Raw genomic sequence first — 15,108 nt, 5'->3', positions numbered from 1 at the left:
CCTTCAATGTTCCCCGAGGCGAAGCCAAGCTAAGCGCGGGAAAACGCGAGCGAATGATTGGCTAGATTTTGAGCCAATCACTGAATCACTACTTGTTGTAATGCAAAACCAAAGAGCCGCGAAGTTACTGTCGACTCTCTAGCAATTTGCTTTGCATGTTATTTAGATGTAATCTTACGCTAAATTGCAGAATACCACGCAACTTATTTGCATTTTATTGAATAAGAATAAACTCTGTTGTATTCCGACTCGGTCTTCAAAGAATGCCGCCCAGGGGAAACAATAGTGGTGATGTGTTGCGGGGTATTCTGCAATTGCTCCCAATCCTAATAAAGCACTGTTATGACAAATACCAGCCTATTTTCACGATGGTGACGAATAAAGCAAGTATTGAATAGAGCAAAATTTAACGAAGTAGAGACCACATCAAACAGAAAGATCTGATTTGTGTCAATTCACCACTTCAGTCCTGTTCAAAATATCAACTAAGCGAAGAATACTTGTCTTAAGTTTCGCTTTGACCAATCACGACAATGTGATTTGAAGTGGTAGGAAACAGAAAGAACTTTAATATGGAGCTCGCTGTTATTACCTTGGGAAAATAACATCTGAATATTCAAAAGTCTTAAGAAATAAAAGGATGTGAAACTATTACCAGCGAGATTATCAGCAAAAAAGGAGCTCCATATTCACAGGAGTCAATGATGGCTGCGGCCCAAGATGCTTTCCCTCTGTTTGTGGTTTCGGCTTTAATCTTGGGAAGCTATTCGATTCCAGTACAATTTCCAAAAAGTGGTAAGTTTCTCAGCGGTAGCGAAAACGCTTAAGGTAATTCCCTTGAAATTGTTCTACTATCAAACGTTTTCGGAAACTTGGCATAATTAACATTCATGATATGAACATTAAAAAAATGCAATAAAAAAATGGGGTCACCGTGCTTGTTTACGCGTCAGCAGGCTCTTAAAATGGGTATTTTTACTGATTGCTCGTTAAAAATTCGAATCACCTTCATACAGAATTAAGTCTTGGTTACGAAAGATACAAAATTATATTTTGAAAATAAAGCTTCTTTTATCCACATAAGCAGTATTGCTTCATTTACGCCGTTTTTGATTGCCTGGTTGTGGGAATAGTGCACTCTTTGGGACACTTCCTTGGTTAACTTGAAGTCATCGCCTTGGCCAAAATACACCCAGTACGGAACTGTTTTCCAAAAAAATTCATGCTGTACTATCAAACTTTTTTTCTTCTTCAAATATGTTCTTTATTGGATTGTTCGTAGCAAATACCTGAAAAAAAATCGGGCGTCACCGTGCTCGTTTGAGAGAAAAGAAGCATTTATTTCGCTATCGCGCTTAGTTTGAAGGATGTACGCGCACGTGCTCATGTGCACGCGCTAATGACGCGAAAATCGTGCGCAGTAGGGATGCGCAATGCAATAATAAGGAATTACCTCAAACCTAAATATTTTGATTGCGTTCGTCGTGAACTCTATACATATTGCGAAGTAAGAGTAGCCAATGACACATTTCAGCTTAACTATTCTTCTCCTTTTAACGAAAAGACCTAAAATCTAATTTTAAAAAGCCCAGAATTCGAAAAATCTTCCAACGGACGTGTCAGTTGCTATATTATTCAAAATATTCTCACTCTGGTGAGTCCAAAATGAATGCACGCACAAACCGATGCTGCACGTGAAATTGACAAATTGGCGCATCCTTTTGTTTTATGGTGCAAAACAACAACGTCTTCTGTGGAGTACTGTAAAAGGGCTAGTTTATTTTATTCTTTAATATTCACCTGTTTTTACGAAGATGATAGTATCCCTCGTTTTTATATGACTTAAGCATATTTCTCTAACGTGTAAAATGTCCGATCTTTAGTAACTCTTCTGCCGGGTTTATTTCTTTTACTCCCGGGGCAGTTTTTGTCAATGTCGTCATCGCATTCACCATTTTATTGGTTTAAGAATGTCAAACTTCAGATCCTTTTAGGCTGAGCAATTAGAAAATGATACAGCACGAAGTCTTGATTGCCGGCTTCCCTCTGAAAGCCTCCCAGTAGGAAAGGTATCTGTTTACAAACGTTATTTTTGCTCTTCAAATATGCCAACCAGCGGAACAAAAGAAACTTGTTTCGACAACTGATATGACGCTGGAGCGTAGTAATAACAACTTACGACATCAACGAAATCTGTGCTTTTCTGTTTACCAAAAAATTGGTCTTGTCAGATTACTGTCTTGAAAGCTGCTCAATAGTCTTAGTAAACCTTGCTCAAGATAATTACATAATGCACAGTCACTTTTTTTAGTAGATAAAATCGATGCTTCAGAAAAAAAGAAAGGAGTAGCACTTGATATAAAGTCTTCTAAAGAAGGTAAGATTTGCTTGGATAGGCTCGCAATGCGTGTATGTATTCTTGCGACTCAAAGAGTTGAGCCAGCTGTTAGAATCTAGATATTAAGAACTTTGAGACAGTTTTGTGATTTGCTCCGAAAAAGGCAACACTCTGCAAAGTTCTTACTTAAGTCAAAACCAAAAGCGAAGCCTTGAAAGAGACAATTTTTGTGGTCTGTTGCTCCGTTTAACTGGCCAATCATTTGGCGCCTAGCAAAAAGAATGACCCGGCTCCGAGTCTCCTATAGTACAGTGGTAGAGTCGGGGGTGGAAGCAGAAAAATTGGACCTCAGTACGTTAATTGTTCCTTATTCCTTCCATTTTTCCGAATTATTCATTATTCATTATTGAAACCTTGTTGGATATTCAAATTTCCGTATTCATTATTCTTTAACGAAACCGTAAAATTCGGTAAACGCTAAGTATCCTTATTCATTTTCCTTTTTAAGCAGTTAATATTCGTTATTCCGCTTCCACCTCCGAGTAGAGCATCCGAATTATCCTGAATCGGAGGGTCGTACATGTAGGTTCAACTCCCGCAAATGAGCACTCGGATTTTCTCGGCTGTGAGTCCCCAAGTGTTCGCAATTTCCTTCACGGACCAATGTCTGCCAAGATTAAAACAAAGCTTCTCCTTCTTTCCGCCGAGGAAACTCCTAATATGGACAGTAAACAGTTCGATTGCCCAATCCCATGACTGCATTTCAAATGACGTCAAAGCGAAACTTTCCAGAAAGTTCCATGGAGAGATGACGTTGTTTGCATCCGCGGCGTTCGCAAGACCAAAGAAAATTCGCGCTTATTTGTTTTTGTTCGATAAGCCAATCAAATGTTTTACATTTTTGTTTACGTTCTGTTTTCATGTTTGTTTTTCAAGGTCATATGAAAGTCGCTCTATTAGACACAAAGTATGGTCAAACTAAATCGATGTTTGAGGGCGATATTGTCCTGTCCCCGTTTGACCTGAAATTTGTGGACACAAGAGAAGAGGGTGACGTCGACGGAGACTTAGCGATGAGCAGGAAAAGACGGAACGCTGGTCGCAACAGGATGATACTGTGGCAAGATCGGATCATACCGTACGAGTTTGACTCCGATCTTCCAGGTGAGAGAAATTCATTGTAGCTTGTGAGAAAGATGGTAATCCGCTTCAAACAATGAACCCAATAAAAATTCGATTGAATTGCCCATTCCCGAACTAAGAACCTACTTGGCACTAGTTTTCACGGGATTTCGCATTTTTCATACTCAAGCACTCGTTCTTCCCCGTGATGATATCATGTATTTCCTGCTTCGAATTCCCATTTCTGGCATAAGCATTTTATGTCATTTGCAACTCGGTAATGTCTCCATTTTTATATTCTGCCTGGACTTGAGGGATTCCTCAACAATATTTATATTTTGCTGACACATCCTCTCCATATGCCTACTTTCTCAAGTAGTTTGTTGTTTGCAGTGATCTTGTGCAGCTACAGTAATACTTCTGTTTCCTTTTTTCTTTTCTTTTTTTCAATTGTCGCTTTCTCATCCATTTCTACGATTTCTTCAACAAATTCAATGCCCTAATGAAACAAGTTGTAGTCATGGGTCTATGATCGCTAATCAACACCTTAATCTGCTTGGTTTGGTAGCGTAGCTTATTGGTTATGCATAATGCTCATTGTATATATTAACTCATAAGTAGTTTTATTTTCACTTTACACAAGCCTGAAGATGACTGCAAAGTCGAAAATATTAGCTAAGAATTTAGTGAAGAAATTAGCCATCACGTTGGCTCTTTTTGACCAAAGAAACTGACTATGCCAAGGTTTTCGTTTTACAGGAGCTCATCAAGGAGAGCCCCTATCTCTTATACTTGGCCAATGAGTCAACTCTTTTCCGAGCAAATTTAACAAATTGATGTCAGTTTATCATGCGTCTGTCCTGTTATTGATCATGAATTTAGTCATAACATTGTCAAAGTAGCTGTGGATCCTCAAGGCAAATCTAGAGGGAGGGTGCAGGGGGGTGATGACCCCCATCTTCCCTGAGATGACCTGCGACTTTCTAATACAACTTGTATTCTGCAAAGGAAAAAAAAACGTCACCAATCAGCTACGCCATTCCTTAGAAGTGCACTCTCCTAAGAAAAATCCTGGATCCGCCCCTGACGAGGCGATAGCCGAGTGGATCCGCAGGCTACTTTGACCATGTTATGAAGAAATTCATTGTCAATAACAGGACAGACGCATGAAAAACTGACATTAATTTGTTTTTTACAATAACAAAAAGGTAGAGGGGTCAAAATTAAGTCAAAACAAGAGAAGATCGCGAGACAAAAATGCAAGAAACTTCACTCTGACGCGAGCAAAATCGCGTCATTATCGCGTAAATTAGAAATTTATGTGTCTGTCCGCTTATTGACAATAAAAATTAGCCGATGAGCGCATGAGAATTTTGCAGTCATTGTAAAATTATTTATAGAACGCCTCCCTCAGGAGATTCAGATTCAGCAGTCCACTGTTGTAAGAGCTAATCAAAACAGATCTATCACAGGATCGAGGGAAATATGGTACTTTCCCGGAAAAAAAAAAACAGTTCCTAAGAACAAAGGGCTGAGTCCAGGAATTAGTGGAGATAGACGCACCCCTTGAAGAACTCATGGTTGAATCATTTCAGCATGTTCCGTCTTTTAATTTCTCTCTTGTTCTTTTCGCCCTTTCCAGTCTTGAACACTTGTTTGTCCTTTTGCTTCTTTACTAACGTTTCTGTGCTGTCCTGCACATAATCAAATAAGCATCTCATTTAGTTTTGTTGAATTTTTGAATTGACTTTCAGAAGTATGACGGAATCAAGGACGATTCACAATTCGATGTCTGAACTTTTTTCTTTGTCATTCTCAGTTTATTATCAGCCCACTGTTATAGAAGCTATAGAAGAATATCACAAACATACTTGTCTGCGGTTTGTTGAAAGAACGAATGAAAGTAATTGGCTTTTGTTTGTTCACAAATCTGGGTACGTATATCGAAATTTATGTTCCATTGAAGCTGAAAGAAAATATCTGGTTTAAACTTTGCAACCATTAGATACCGTACGAAAGAGACAATGTACGATGTCTGGTGGGCGAACCAACATTTTTGAGAAGTTGTTGCCTAAAAGGCATCAACATATTCACTCTAAATCCTTTTACAGAGGCAATTTTACAGGGAAAGGTTGTTATTTTCCAAGAAAAATTTGGAGGCGAAGCACAATATTAGGAGGTGCAGAAGCCCAGAACCAGGAGCCTACAACTCCATTATTAGGTCTATGTAATGGCATTTTCAAAGATCAAGCTATTTTTAGACAAGTTTTTAAATAAGGTTTGGCTTGCACGAGTGGCCACTCTCAATCCCATGGGTAATAATCAGTGAATAATTTCTCATGCAAGAGTATAAAGACCCGTTTACACAGTTTCAATAATGGCCAACATTCGTTCAACAAAAGCTGAACGGATGTTGGACAAATGTTGGACGCAAAACAAAGTTGTGCAGAGGCCGTTCAAACGGTTCCAACATTGCGTTAGCCAAAGAACCAACACTTTAATTTCGCGAAATTTGATTGCGAGGAACTAAGTGACTAGAAATCAGTGTCTCTCGTCCAGGTAGACTACGCCATATTGACTTTTGCGGCCTGATGTGAGCATGCGTGTTTTCTACAGTTGTTGAACACAGTGTTCAAAGGGCTTCAACACCATTCAACGTTTTCGAGAACAAAGGAAAAGTTGAATCGATGTTGAATAAAAGTTTAAACAGATTTAAACTTGACTCAACAAGCTTTCAACATTTTTTACGCTTTTAACAATGTTGGACGACCTCAGTGTTCAAATGCACCGAACATTTGGTTCAACAAAGTGTTGAAGGCATGTTGAAGAAAAAATATTGGACCGTTTTAAACGGGTCCTTATGATTATCTGGAAAGGTCTAGTTTCGCGGAAAATCAATTTAAAAATAACTCGGTCTGAACAAACGCTGTTCATAAGTACAACGAAGGTGTATAGTCCTAGTTGAGGGCTCATGGCGCACAGTGTAAGTTTCAGATCTCCCCTACCAAAAATTTATGGCTGTCAACCTAGCTTGAGAGGAGAAAATGTATATGTAAGTCTTGGTTTTTCTTCTCATTGATCAATTATAGTGGCGCGAGATTTATTAACCAATTAATCGTGATTGACTTTCGACATTCAAGAGGAACAACATCAATCCCAGTCAAGACATGGCTTGCCCCAATTCTCGAATTACTCAGCAAATACACGGAATTGCTGTACAGAGAAATCTTTATTTACATGTTCTGCCTAATTATCACAAGGCTGTCGCTTTCTAATCAGTTAGACAAGAATAAAGTACCGAATATTGAAAGTGCATTGCATAATGAGCTGTCACATTTGCGTGACAAAATATAACAGACATAAAAAAGGAATTTTGCTACAGTACTTGAGAGCACAATAGTAAATCTTCTTGCACTTTATTGTCTGAACCTGTTATAGATGCTGGTCAAGTGTTGGTAAAAAGTATTGGAGACAAAATCATGGCCAGGAGCTTTCCTTAGGACCAGGCTGTAATCGCAAAAGCACTGTCATGCATGAGATAATGCACGCCATTGGTTTCTGGCACGAGCAGTCACGCCCAGACAGAAATTTGTATGTAGAAGTTCTATGGGAAAATATTCAAGATGGTAAGTTCAGAGTTGACGTTTTTAATGATATTTTGAGACATAAGTTCAAAAAGAGTGCTACGATGAAATTATGAGGTTTCCGGAGACAAGACAAATAAAGCCTATTTTCGAAGAGAAGCCGAAGAAATCCGAGTACCAACTCCGGTAACCCGACTTGATCAGGTTCTGACACGACCAGTCACGACTAAAAGGAAACATGCACCCCATGTATGAAATTGGTTTTGGCAAGAAAGCATTGAGGATAATAATAATAATAATAATAATAATAATAATAATAATAATAATAATAATAATAATAATAATAATAATAATAATAATAATAGTGGAAGTGAGAAGAGCGTTTGAAAAGCTAGTCCCAGTCCCTCGGCAAGACAGTTTCCAACTTAACCAGACGAAGTGTGCAGACGCGATCAAGAAAAAACGCAACTGGAGTGCCCCGGGCCCCGATAGAATTGCAAACTACTGGTGGAAAAGGGCTGTCACTTTACATGAAGGGACTGCAGCTAGCTTCAAGACCATCTTAACGGGCGAAGTCGGATATCCCAGCTGGTTCACAGGAGGGAGAACCAATTTGATCCCTAAGCCGGGCGAGCTCTCCAGTCAGAACGAGAGGCCTATAACCTGTTTGAACACGCAGTATAAGTGGTTTACCACCTGCCTATTGTCACCAATGGACGAACATCTGGAGACACACAACCTGTTAGAAGAAGAGCAAAGGGGAGCCAGGACCAAGTGCAGTGGGACCTTGGACAACTTAATGATTGACAGAATGGTTTGTCGAGATAGTCGAAATGGAAGCAGGAACCTAAGCATGGCTTGGATCGACGTGCGAAAGGCGTTCGATTCTGTAAGCCATGCTTGGTTGCAAGAAATGATGACGATGCACAAATTCCCCTTATGGATGTGCAGAACAGTGGCGAGTCTGTGTGAAAGCTGGAATACGAAGATCACGGCCAGAACAAAGGAAGGGTATGAAACCTCTGACGTCATAAGGTTCAACAAAGGCCTTCCACAGGGCGACGCTTTATGTCCGAGGTTGTTCACTTTATGCCTTAACCCAATATCTTGGAAGTTGAAAGCATCGGAAGGATACAAGCTGTCAAGACCACTGAGTGGCAAGATTACGCACTTGCTATACATAGATGATATGAAGATATATGCAGCGTCGAAGGATAAACTTGAGAGAGTAATGAAGACAGTTAAGGAAGCCATGGCAGATGTCGGTTTGGAGTGGAACGAGAAGAAGTGTTCTACAGCTCATGTAAGGAGAGGTTCATTGGACAGCAGTTTGGGAGGCACTGCCATCGGAGAAAGGCAGGTCATACAAAATCTGAAGAAGGGAGAAACTTACAAGTTTTTGGGAGTTTTAGAAAATTCTAAGCAAGAGGACAGCTCTGTTCTGTGGGGAGCTTCAAAGGTTTGCTTGCAGAGACTGTCAATTATATGGTCGAGCCCCCTATCAGACTTCCACAAAGTCTTAGCATCTAATCAATACGCACTACCAGTTGTCACCTACCCTATGTGGACACTAACATGGCCGCTCGCAGATCTACAACAACTCGATCGCGAAGCTCGCAAGATCATCAAAGAGAATGGAGGCTACCATCCACTCGGTTCAACCGAGTTGCTATACCTACCAAGGAAGTGTGGAGGCCGGGGACTGAAGTCATTTGAGAGCCTGTATAAGCAGACCAAAGTCAAGACCACAATGAAGCTGTACGCAAACGAAGATCGAACGATGAGTTTAGTGCGCGAGTTTGAAGAGAAGTGCGAACGAGCAGGAAGAAGATCACTCGTAAAGGATGCCAAGAAATTTGCTTTGGAAATGGACATTACTCTAGACCTTTCATACCCAGATCCCAAAGCGTTGCAAACTGACTCAGGTGAGGAAGCACATGTTAAAGGAGTAGGGAGAACATTACGACCGAGAGAAGAAGAGAGAAGCATGAGGGAAGTAAGAGAGCAGAGGTGGCAAGGAAAGCTGTTCGGAGAAAGATGGGATGATAACAAAGTTATTGACTGCTTCACCTGGCTTAGTAAGTGGAAGTCTGCACCTGTGCATACTGTTGCTGGAATCTATGAGTTATACCAGCAATTACTCCCCACTAAGCTGTACCACCAGAGCAAGACGAAGACGCTGACCACCTCGGATACCACGTGTCGTATGTGTGGAAAAGGGCCTGAATCTATGGCCCACGTGATTAGCGGATGTGGTACCTTGGCACAGACAAAGTACATGCAGAGACACAATGCAGCCTTGAAAATCCTTTTCTTCGAGTTCCTGAAAGACTTAGATCTTATCCAGTGTATCCCCCTTGGTACTCTCCAGTCTCACCTAAACCCGAGTACAAGAATGACCGAGCGTGCGCGTACTGGGATGTCCCAGTATTTGCTGAAAATACGGAAGTCAGGGCTAACAGAATCGATGCGAGAATTGTGGACAGAAAGGAGAAGAAGGTGATCCTTATTGAGATGAGCTGCCCTTGGGTTTCCAACAGAGAACAGAAGGAACAGGAGAAAACTGACAAGTATGCGCCGTTGAGATGGGAGATGCGCCAACAGTTCCCCGGCCACACTATCACACAGTTTAATGTGATAGTTGATGTACTAGGAGGCTACTCTATGGAGACGGCGGAGAAAGTTAGGAAGTTTTTAGGTTTGGATAGAGGGAACCAGGTTTTGTTTAATATGCAGAAGGCAGTTTTATCGTACACCCTAAACATAGCAAGGTCATTCAAGGTTTCGACGAGTTATTAAGGAATATAAACTCTTGTTCCTTTCTCAAATGTTGGTTCGTTAGTTATTACCAATTGGTTTGTAAATAGGTTTAACAGTAGGGATTGTTACACAATAGTGCCTTTTCCTACTTATATTTGTAAGCATACTTACGTACTACATACTGCATAATAATAATAATAATAATAATAATAATAATAATAATAATAATTTATTTGAAGTCTTAAGGTTTTTAGCCGAGCACGACTACTCTACTAATTGGGGAGACTGCAAATCAACTGAAATCAGAACAAATCAAATCAATGTTGGTTTTTGAGGAGAGGGGAAAACCGGAGTACCCGGGGAAAAACCTCTCGGTGCAAAGCAAAGAACCAACAAACTCAGCCAACCCATATATGACGCCGAATCCGAGGAATCGTACCCGGGCCATATTGATGGGAGGTGAGTGCTCTCAACACTGCACCAGCCCTGCTTCCCTAAGCAAAGTGAAAGCTAATATAGAAGTGTTGCCTTCACAAATAGCGCCTCCAAATCGCTTATCAGTTGCATCGTACTTATTTGAGCTTTTTTCTCAATTTCCTTTAATAATCGAGAGGACCAATACACTAGCAGGTTTACTAGCAACTGGGCGGAGATTATCGAAGACAGGGAAAGGCTTAGTTAGCCAAGACAACTAAGTCGTTTTCCTTAGCAAGCTTGAGCGCTCGTGGATTGTGTAATCTCGAGAAATGCAGGTCTTACACCACATCAGAAAAAATGGAGAGGTCCAAAAACTAATCATTATTGTCGCAGAAAATAATCATTTTCAATGAAGTTTCCAAAATTGCTCCAAAAAACCCATAAACGTATCTATTCTGAAACCTGTGTTCCTTGTAACCTTACATACTCTATATATTACATGACAGGCAAAATTTTAACAAATCGATATAATTTATCAGTTAGTTCCCAGGTTAGTAATGTTTTTAAAATAGCCACATCGCAGCTTGCAGAATCTCAAGTTGAATGCAGTTGACCCAGTATTTTGTTTGCTGAATGTTTGCCGATATCGTCGGTAGTTTCACCGCAATTCCTAGATTGACACCCAACAAATGTTAGTGGCAAGATTTTCCAACGCTTAACCGGGGATTAAAAGGCCATTCGCACGCGATGCATTTCATCCTTCAGGTCAAGCTCACAATTTCAACAAATACGATCACCAAAGAATAGACACGCTCGCGGTTCCTTACGACTATGACAGTATCATGCACTACGGGGAGGATAGCTTCTCCAAAAACGGGAAGCCCACGATAAGGTCCATCCAGGATGCTAGCAGATCACTCGGTCAGAAAGAGGGCTTTACTGGTCTGGATGTACAGGAAATTAACTCCTTGTACGAATGCAATGGTAAGTCCTAATCAGTTCTCACTGTAGTGGTTCAGGTACACCAGTGTTTCGTTCTCTGGGTATGCTTTGGCATAATAAGTTTTTAGGTCCAAGTAAGCTGACAATTTTTTTCAAAAAAGTCAACAATAAAAGAAGCTCATAAAAACTGGAAGGAAAGTCATATATGCGAGAAGACTTTCCCATTGTTCGATTACCCTGAGGGGGAAAAGTAAATCTGAAATGAAGTACCGCCGGCCGGATTCGATAGGAAAAAGAAGTCGGCCTCTCGCTTGGAATACGGAAACCCTACGACACCTGGCGGGTGTTTTTCGGAAAACGTTCTGTATTTTCAAAAAGAAAACGGACTAAGTTATGAAACTTTACAGTTGATTTGTTTTCTCTGGTCTTCAAAGATCAGTTTTTTAAAATAAGTTGAAGTTAGTTTCACGAATTGCTTTTCGGGCCCGGAAGGTTTTTAGGGCTTTTGAGGTGTTTTGAGAAGCAGGCCTATCGATACCTCGTTCTCCGTGACCAAGGTGGAGTCAGTCGGTTCGGGAGGATGGCAAAATTACAACACGGTGCTGCCTATTGCCCTGGCGTAAAAGTTCGACGCCATACTTAGTAAATTGAGTTTTTACCCTTGAATTAATAAATTAAGCCTAAGTAATGAATAGAGTTAGCATTATAAGTTCGTTAGTTCTACATGGTAAACAGCTAATTATTTTTACATTATTTTTATATGAAATTTTGGCAAAGGAACTCGGAAGCGTTGGTGAGAGTGACATGAGCTGCTTATCGAATAGCACGGGTTCCGACTTCGTAAGGCAGCTTTTTATTTTCATAATAACAAATTTATAAAAGTAAAAACTTTCATAAACGTCTTTAAAATAGCAAAGATGGTTTATGAAACGGACAACTGAGACGGTACAAGTCCTAATTTTGCCCGTGATTTGTTCTTTCCGTTCCGACTGGTTGCTTCCGGGTCTCCGTGGAAGTTGATAACGCTTTTACTCGATGAAATTAAAGGTAATGGCATTTCTGGGTGGAGCGCTTGGTCGGACTTTGGACCTTGCAGAGCTGACTGCAAAAAGTTTCGTCAAAGGTATTGCCAGTCTTCAAACAAAGATGTCGATTGCCCTGGTCACTCATACGGGATTCAAGCAGAAGAAGTGGTTTGCTCCAAGGAAGAATGCCACGGTTAGTACTCAAAGATAATAGTAAAAAGATGTTACGGTTACATTTCCAAGTGCTAAGGGTTGATGGAAAGATTTTTACTAGAACATACACCTTTTCAGTTCGCTCTAACATGCTTTCAGTGCTGTGAACATTCCAGGCTAGGATGTTTACAGCAGGGGCTGTTGCATCGAGTGACTGAGTCGATTCTGTGGACATGTAGCCTGCGAGCAAGCTCTCAGCCAAACCTCTCGCGGCTCGCTTCGCTGAGAGCTTGCTTGCAGGCTAGTGGACATGCAGTAGATAAGTAAAAAAGATTATATTAGTCAAAGCAGCACATTTTTTGTCTGGAAAGCGTGAAAGATTCAGTGCCATTTTAAGGTCTCGATAAAGGTAAATTTGGGCGTCTTGCTCATTTTTTTTTGTTTTTGCAAATCTTGAATCGGTGGGCTGTGAAGTGTATTTTCCTGAAAAAAAAAAAATTCTGAAAATTTAATTTTAAAACCGCTAAAATCGCTTTTCTTTGTTTCCCGCCATAATTTGCGCACAAGAAATGATTGAGGTATCATGTCAATCACACGTGTCCGAACGCTGATTAGCTCAGCATAATTGGCTTTCAAGTAGGAGGCGGAGTTATTCAGTAGACCGTGAACTGCACGCGAAATCTTCAAGCTCGATTTGCTAGGGCTTTATTTTGACGCCAAAATTACGACTTCTCGGAACTCCTGTCTCTACGGGTTTAAGATATCGCTTCCAAATTTTCAGTTCTAATAGATGATTGTACTACCCCACATAGCGTGCGAGGAATTTTTCGTTTGTCTTCGGAGACTGATTTTGTGGCACTTTTTCTGCCCAAATTGAGTATGAGATGAGAATTTCGACTTCGGTGCGTAATATTTCCTTCAATTCTTAACATATCAAAAATTCCTCACACGGTATTGAAGGGTATTCATCTGTGACTATAAGGATACGTTCGATTGGGAAATCTGGATTTAGATCCTAAAATCTGGATCTTCGGATTTCCAATCGTCCATTTGGGTAGTCCATGGACTGGGGGTCAGCGAAATGTACCAACCTTTCCATAAATGTCTAGCAGCGGCTGTCGGTCGAAACTTTGTCCTGCAATAATTACCCGGGTCGATACTTCCAGCGGGACTTAAAATAATGAGATGCGCGTCGATCTTTGTAAGCGTCTCAAGGTGCCGTATTACCCTTCTCGTGAGCTTAACGTTACTTCAGCCGACAAACACACGCTATAAACGATACAAACTGTCGTCTAAGTTGTAAACATAAACGGTTGCCTCGAAGATCCAAACTAAAAGATAACGCAATCTAAAAGTAAGTGTGTTTTGCGGCGGAGCACACTTTGTGTTTTAACCAACTCATCAAGATATGTTGTGATTAACACACGGTTAGCGCGTTTTGAAGGTCAGGGGATACATGATATTTGTAATAAAGACACACCCTGTGATCATTTTGCTAATCACGCGAAGTCAATGAGATGCAAATATTTCTCACTGGAAAAAAAAACTACTGCGCATTTTGCATCTAAAACGGCAATACACCTTTAGCATTTCAGCACATCTTTATTGGCAATTCTAACGCTTACATAAACTCTGGTGTCAAAAATATGTCGTTGGCGCTTAAACCTATCGAGACACTTCGTAACATTTATTGAATTAGAGTGTTTACAACTTGGACAACCGTTTTGTTGTTGGTTATATCCAAATGAATGATCATTAGATCATTTGTTTGACTCCTATTAATATTGGTGAAACAACTGATGATTTCATAATTATCATAATGTATGACAATTATATGACAATTTCAGCTTTGCATTGCAGCACCTGTAGATGGTCACTGGGGCCGCTGGTCGTCTTGGTCCTCCTGTAGCCAAACATGTGGTGAGGGAACTAAACAGCGAACTCGCAAATGCGATGATCCACCTCCTGCAAATTCTGGAAGACTCTGTTCTGGGGATGATAAACTACAAAGAGCTTGTATTGTCAGGAGGTGTAGTTTGGGTAAGAGTGGTCTCGATTATTTGTTTTTAATTTTTTTTTTCTTTTTCAAGATTGATCAAGTTACAGCGGCACTAGCTGAAGCAAGAAGAAGCAAATACATTCACTCGGGTTTGAAAATTAGGTACAAATGCAAAAAGTAAACTTTGGTTAGTAGTTGTGCTGCTTTTTTCGTTGGTGGTAAAGGGTACTTTCGTGAGTCAAAGTTTGTCTGTTTGCCGCCACATAGCACTGGAACGACCCAGGATTCACTAGGAAACAAGAATCCATCTTGTAGGAACTTATCATAGTTAAAGTCCCTAAGACTTAACGTTATTCATTTCAAACAAATTATTGACTGATTAATGGTTTCCAGGGGCCGATGACTGTGATTTTGACTACAGTGATGGATTTTGTCACTGGACAAAGAACCCAGTTCTCAATGTGGGATTTCAGTGGTTGATAGGAACTGGATCGACTCCTAGTGGTTCGACTGGGCCTTCTGCTGACCACACGACGGGCTCAGGTGAGCTCGGAGAATGCGTTGCTTGTTTTAACAAGGGGATTGGAGTTCGAAATGTTTCGCGATTATAAGATTAGCAGTTGCCAATAGCAAGTGAGGTGCTACGAGGTGCGTCATGAGCTAAAAGTTATGAAAGTAATGCACAAGTTGCTACTGCGAAAAATGAAGAAAACCGGTGACAGCAAGGGACGGAAATAGGGCATCATAATAGAGAATCCGAAAGAAGGA

At 40.5% G+C, this 15,108-nt stretch overlaps 1 protein-coding gene across 4 annotated transcripts in view; it reads left to right on the top strand.

Moving 5' to 3' along the window:
- The first annotated feature begins 654 nt into the window (after positions 1-654).
- The window catches only part of LOC138045936 (meprin A subunit beta-like), an 18,503-nt gene continuing 4,049 nt past the window's right edge, over positions 655-15,108 (top strand). The window contains exons 1-9 of one of the 4 annotated variants that reach the window (XM_068892573.1): positions 655-795; positions 2,315-2,377; positions 3,275-3,502; positions 5,280-5,394; positions 6,899-7,086; positions 10,987-11,205; positions 12,211-12,381; positions 14,202-14,381; positions 14,734-14,883. In XM_068892573.1, coding sequence (XP_068748674.1) covers positions 702-795; positions 2,315-2,377; positions 3,275-3,502; positions 5,280-5,394; positions 6,899-7,086; positions 10,987-11,205; positions 12,211-12,381; positions 14,202-14,381; positions 14,734-14,883 — 1,408 coding nt within the window. In that variant the 5' untranslated portion in view covers positions 655-701. Of the gene's footprint in view, positions 796-2,311; positions 2,378-3,274; positions 3,503-5,279; positions 5,395-6,898; positions 7,087-10,986; positions 11,206-12,210; positions 12,382-14,188; positions 14,382-14,733; positions 14,884-15,108 lie in introns of all 4 variants that reach the window. The other 3 variants (XM_068892574.1, XM_068892572.1, XM_068892575.1) reach the window with 3 other exon arrangements.

Source organism: Montipora capricornis, chromosome 4 (genome assembly GCF_036669925.1).
Source record: "Montipora capricornis isolate CH-2021 chromosome 4, ASM3666992v2, whole genome shotgun sequence".
In the NCBI taxonomy this organism is placed as follows: domain Eukaryota; kingdom Metazoa; phylum Cnidaria; class Anthozoa; order Scleractinia; family Acroporidae; genus Montipora; species Montipora capricornis.
This window is presented reverse-complemented; position numbering and strand designations above follow the sequence as displayed.